The sequence below is a fragment of the Salmo trutta genome, chromosome 14, assembly GCF_901001165.1.
Source record: "Salmo trutta chromosome 14, fSalTru1.1, whole genome shotgun sequence".
Classification (NCBI taxonomy): domain Eukaryota; kingdom Metazoa; phylum Chordata; class Actinopteri; order Salmoniformes; family Salmonidae; genus Salmo; species Salmo trutta.
Genome location: NC_042970.1, coordinates 16,538,494 through 16,545,003, shown reverse-complemented (window position 1 = coordinate 16,545,003; position 6,510 = coordinate 16,538,494). Strand labels below are relative to the sequence as shown.

Here is a 6,510-nt window from a genome sequence, read left to right as displayed (position 1 = left end):
TATCAGTCTAGCCTGGTCCCAGATCTGTTGGCAAGATGGCACAAACAGATCTGGGATCAGTCTACTATCCATCTGTATGTACACGCATATCACAGACTATACCATGTATGTATCCCTCTCTGTTTCTTACAGGATCTCGATAAGGAGTATGACCCTAAAGATCTTGCCCGATTTCTACTCGGTCAGAACCCTGAGGTTCCCAGACAAAATATCATCATACAGCCTCCTGTCACTGGGTTGGTACTCTTGTGTTATGATTTGAGCTTATTTACCCTGTGGCTGTGTCTTACCTGGTGTGTGTGTGATTGTGCTCCTCAGGGATGACTATGACACAGAGGAGTCTCCTCTCACTGATGAGGAAGAGCGGCCTCTCTCCCAGGGAGAACTACGCCAGAGAATCATGAAAGGGGTGAGCTATGACAAATATTCACTTACATCTTAACACACAGACTTCTTTTAAATATCGTTGTACAATAGGATGTTTTTGGTGCGGAATATTTTCTTCATTTTTTTCTTTCATCTTGATCACCTACGTAACTAATAAAGCTGTCAGTGAAGTTGAAACCATTATGACGTAATGCACTGTACTTTCAACATCAATGCTTTCTCCTATGTGCCTGTTATATGTACATTTTACACAGGTCCTGCTAAAGGAGGGATCAGTGCGTCACACGGGAGCAAGGAGCAAGATGAGTGTTCCGTCCAACAGCCATCGGCGCTCCCTAGAGGCCTGAGAGGAGCGGCACACAAGGAGATAGCCATATCCAGACGGTTTTGTCTAGAAGAGATACAGCTTGGTCAAAATGTACGCAGCAGTTTAGGATAATTAATGCAGGAGTTTAGGATAATTCATGTAGCAATTTAGGAGAATTAATGTAGCAGGTTAGGAGAATTAATGTAGCAGGTTAGGAGAATTAATGTAGCAGGTTAGGATAATTAATGTAGCAGGTTAGAAGAATTAATGTAGCAGGTTAGAAGAATTAGGTTAAGGTTAGGATAAGGGTTAGTATTAGGATTAGCCAAAAAATAAATCTACTTTTGATGTCAATTTGACAAAAGCTATATCCCATCTAGATGTGACCTTTCTAGCCACCCCCACCCGGTGAAGGACCTCATCCTAGGAAGAATAGCAGATTTTGTTATCTAGTGTTATCACCTGAATTTCAACCATGATCAAATGACCAAATGTCACCATTTTAGTTCTGATTTAATATATGGTAGATAGTATTACTTGTACTTCTATATCGCCTTTTTAATAATATGATACTGCATCATCATGGTCTGTTACAATATAAGTGTGATTTGTTTAGCTTGAACTAATCAGGTTAGGAGATATAAAGACTTCTCTCAGTCTGGCAGCCAGCTGGTCTTTTGATGTGTCACATGCCATCTGGCTTTGATTATTCAAGTCTGGTCTCAATACATCCCCTGCTGCCCTGCTCTCAGATGCCGAAGTGCTCCAACTGAACACAAGGGGGCACTGCTTTTCCAATCATTGTAGGTTCATTGAAACTTGTTTTACCATTTTCATATCTACAAGTTTGATCATCAATATTTGTAGGATATGTTTTCTCCCTTTTTCAAATAGATTAGGAACTATATATAACATTTTCCTGTGATCCAAAGATAAAATTCCAAACACTTTGTTTTAATTTCTATATTTAAACACCATGTAGTCTCCTCTTTAGCCTTTTTCTCCATACAATAGGACAATTAGGAAAGGAATAGATTTATTTAAAAAAACTTTTTGTCTGATGTTATCCAACATAATCAAGAGTCAACAAAGAGTGTTAATTTAGTTAGGCTAGCTTTGAAAGGACTCCATGGAATGGTCTCGCATGGATTACACACAATTACACATGACTAACATGCTGACTAGACCGCTCGCGTGCGTCCGCCATCGCACGCATGCTGATTTTGTTCACCCACACCAGACGCGATCAGGACAAGCAGGTTGAAATATCAAAACGAACTCTGAACCAACTACATTAATTTGGGGACAGGTTGAAAAGCATTAGACATTTATGTCAATTTAGCTAGCTAGCTTGCTGTTGTTAGCTAATTTGTCCTGGGATATAAACATTGGGTTGTTATTTTACCTGAAATGCACAAGGTCCTCTACTACGACAATTAATCCACAGCTAAAAGGGTAAACCGAGAGTTTTTAGTCATCTCTCCTCTTTCAGGTTCCTCTTTTTCTTTGGACTTTATATGGCGGTTGGCAACCAACTTTAAGGTGCATTACCACCACCAACTGGCGTGTGGACCTCAGTTCGTCTTTCAATCACCCGTGTGGGTACATGCTCCTAAACAATGAGGAAATGAGACAGGTGGGACATGCAGCGCGTCAAGCCTCACAATAGAACCGAGTTCCATTTTAGCGCCCGGCTACCCAGACTCTCGCGAGCAGTGTGGGTGCAATAATTGAATAACATGTATGTGTACATTTATTTTGCAATGCTCGCACAAATGACGCGAACGGTGTGGTCAGCATGTTATACACATCTTTCTACTTTTAGGGACATCCTTGTATAAGTGAACGGGGAGGAGACATGTTAAGTCAATGTACAGAAGGTTTACATAGACAGATCTGACATATATAGTACCAGTCAAATGGTGGACACCTCATTCAAGGGTTTTTCTTTATTTGTACTATTTTATACATTGTGTAATAGTAGTGAAGACATCAAAACTATGAAATAACAAATATGGAATCATGTAGTAACAAAAAGTGTTAAACAAATCAAAATATATATTCTTCAAAGTAGCCACCCTTTGCCTTGATGACAGTTTTGCACACTCTTGGCATTCTCTCAACTAGCTTCATGAGGAATGCTTTTCCAGCAGTCTTGAAGGAGTTCCCACATATGCTGGGCACTTGTTGGCTGCTTTTCCTTCACTCTCCTTGGTCAAATAGCCCTTACACAGCCTGGAGGTGTGTTTTGGGCCATTGTCCTGTTGATGGAATGGAATAGCATATCGCTGCAGAATGCTGTGGTAGCCATGGTGGTTAAGTTTGCCTTGAATTCTAAATAAATTACAGACAGTGTCTCCAGCAAAGCACCATCACACCACCACCTCCATGCTTCACGGTCAGAACCACACATGCGGATATCATCCGTTCACCTACTCTGCTTTTCACAAAGACATGGCGGTTGGAACCATAAATATCACATTTGGACTCATCAGACCAAAGGACAGATTTCCACCGGTCTAATGTCCATTGCTCGTGTTTCTTGACCCAAGCAAGTCTCTTATTATTGGTGTCCTTTAGTAGTGGTTTCTGTGCAGCAATTCGACCATGAAGGCCTGATTCCTCTAAACAGTTGATGTTGAGATGTGTCTGTTACTTGAACTCTGAAACATTTATTTGGGCTGCAATTTCTGAGGCTGGTAACTCTAATGAAATAATTCTCTGCAGCAGAGGTAACTCTGGGTCTTCCATTCCTGTGGCGGTCCTTATGAGAGCCAGTTTCATCATAGAGCTTGATGGTTTTTGTGACTGCACTTGAAGAAACATTCAAAATTCTTGAAATGTTCTGCAATGACTGACCTTCATGTCTTAACGTAATGATGGACTGTTGTTTCTCTTTGCTTATTTGAGCTGTTCTTCCCATAATAATCACTTAGTCTATTACCACATAGGGATATCTTATGTATACCACCTCACAACACAATTCATTGGGTCAAACACATTAAGAAGGAAAGAAAATCCACATGTTAACTTTTAACAAGGCACACCTGTTAACCTCTATGGGCTAGCGTCCCACCTACTCAACAGCCAGTGTAATCCTGTGGCGCGATATTCAAATACCTTAGAAATGCTATTACTTCAATTTCTCAAACATATGACTATTTTACACCATTTTAAAGACAAGACTCTCGTTAATCTAACCACACTGTCCGATTTCAAAAAGGCTTTACAACGAAAGCAAAACATTAGATTATGTCAGCAGAGTACCCAGCCAGAAATAATCAGACACCCATTTTTCAAGCTAGCATATAATGTCACATAAACCCAAACCACAGCTAAATGCAGCACTAACCTTTGATGATCTTCATCAGATGACACACCTAGGACATTATGTTATACAATACATGCATGTTTTGTTCAATCAAGTTCATATTTATATCAAAAACCAGCTTTTTACATTAGCATGTGACTAGCATTCCCACCGAACACTTCCGGTGAATTTACTAAATTACTCACGATAAACGTTCACAAAAAACATAATTATTTTAAGAATTATAGATACAGAACTCCTATATGCACTCGCTATGTCCGATTTTAAAATAGCTTTTCAGTGAAAGCACATTTTGCAATATTCTAAGTAGATAGCCCGGCATCACAGGGCTAGCTATTTAGACACCCACCAAGTTTAGCCCTCACCAAAGTCAGATTTACTATAAGAAAAATGTTATTACCTTTGCTGTTCTTCGTCAGAATGCACTCCCAGGACTTCTACTTCAATAACAAATGTTGGTTTGGTCCCAAATAATCCATAGTTATATTCAAATAGCGGCGTTTTGTTCGTGCGTTCAAGACACTATCCGAAGGGTAAATAAGGGTTACGCGCCCGACGCTTTTCGTGACAAAAAAATTCTAAATATTCCATTACCGTACTTCGAAGCATGTCAACCGCTGTTTAAAATCAATTTTTATGCCATTTTTCTCGTAAAAAAGCGATAATATTCCGACCGGGAGTGGTTGTTTTCGTTCAAAGAGAGAGAAAGTAAACATGGAGTCGACTCGGGCACGCGCCTCCAGTATCATTGTTCTCAGATCGACCACTTACAAAATGCGCTAATGTTTTTCAGCCAGGGCCTGCAAAGCCACCATTCAGCTTTTTGGCGCCTTCTGAGAGCCTATGGGAGCGTTAGAAAATGTCACGTCATGCCAGAGATCCCCTGTTTTGGTTAGAGATGATCAAGAAGGCCATCAAGTGGTCAGAGAGAGCGCTTCCTGTTTGGAATCTTCTCAGGTTTTGGCCTGCCAAATGAGTTCTGTAATACTCACAGACACCATTCAAACAGTTTTCGAAACTTTAGGGTGTTTTCTATCCAAATCAAACAATTATATGCATATTCTAGTTACTGGGCAGGAGTAGTAACCAGATTAAATCGGGTACGTTTTTTATCCGGCCGTGCAAATACTGCCCCCTAGCCCCAACAGGTTAATTGAAATGCATTCCAGATGACTACCTCATGAAGCTGGTTGAGAGAATGCCAAGAGTGTGCAAAGCTGTCATCAAGGCAAAGGGTGGCTGCTTTGAAGAATCTCAAATATAAAATATATTTTGGTTTAACACTTTTTTGGTTACTACATGATTCCATATGTGTTATTTCATAATTTGAATATATTCACTATTATTCTACAATGTAGAAAATAGTAAAAATAAAGAAAAACCCTTGAATGAGTAGCTATGTCCAAACTTTTGACTGCAACTGTATATCTGTCACTGGAGTGAGTGTGGTTGCATGTGCATGATTCCATATGGAGAGATTGGACAGCACTTTGTAAGGAAGGGAGACTGTTACACAATTAGCGTTTATGACTTGGTTTGCACTAAAGAATCCCCTCTGAAGCTCCACTGTGTGACTATGAAAACAGATCATCAAAGTTAAAAGAGGAGCAATGAAAAAAGGAGGGCAAGAGAGATGAGATGGAGGCGGTTGTTGGCTTTGAAATCCAACTCTTACTGAGCCCCCTCCACTCACAGCTAAATTATCTGTGCGCATGGCTCGCTTCATTGCCATAGAAACCTTCCCTTTAATCGCGACGGAACCTAATTTCCTCCTGACAAATGCTCCAGAGGGGTATCCTACAAAGCAGGATTAATGAATTAGGCAGCTAACTCTGATAAACATCTACAAATAACTATTGATTTTCTAGTTCAACAAGAAAGCTAAACTTGGATACGTGTTTTTGGTTGTTGGGTCAATTAGACCATTCCCATTTCAATGTTACCTTTTAAAAAAATAGAACGTTTTTTCAAAAATATTTCAGCAAGTTAGCTGGCTAACTCATTGATTCTGCTTTGTAGTATACCCCTCTGATCGCCCTGGGACACCACCTGCACCAGCCAGTCCCAAGGCCTACTCCCTACACCCTACCTACCAGCAGGCCATCACCACTCTCCCTACTGCACTTTCAGGCCCTACCTAGCAGCAGGCCACCACCGCACTCCCTACGCCCTACCTAGCAGCAGGCCACCACCGCTCTCCCTACGCCCTACCTAGCAGCAGGCCACCACCGCACTCCCTACGCCCTACCTACCAGCAGGCCACCACCGCTCTCCCTACGCCCTACCTACCAGCAGGCCACCACCGCTCTCCCTACGCCCTACCTAGCAGCAGGCCACCACCGCACTCCCTACGCCCTACCTACCAGCAGGCCACCACCGCTCTCCCTACGCCCTACCTAGCAGCAGGCCACCACCGCTCTCCCTACGCCCTACCTACCAGCAGGCCACCACCGCACTCCCTACGCCCTACCTACCAGCAGGCCAC

At 41.8% G+C, this 6,510-nt stretch overlaps 1 protein-coding gene across 2 annotated transcripts in view; it reads left to right on the top strand.

Moving 5' to 3' along the window:
• odad1 (outer dynein arm docking complex subunit 1) overlaps positions 1 to 1,362 on the top strand; it is a 22,569-nt gene extending 21,207 nt beyond the window's left edge. For both annotated transcript variants that reach the window (XM_029774660.1, XM_029774659.1), the window contains exons 13-15: positions 133 to 236; positions 319 to 409; positions 642 to 1,362. In XM_029774660.1, the coding sequence (XP_029630520.1) occupies positions 133 to 236; positions 319 to 409; positions 642 to 734 (288 nt within the window). In that variant the 3' untranslated portion in view covers positions 735 to 1,362. The remainder of the gene's footprint in view (positions 1 to 132; positions 237 to 318; positions 410 to 641) is intronic.
• The last annotated feature ends 5,148 nt before the right edge of the window (positions 1,363 to 6,510 follow it).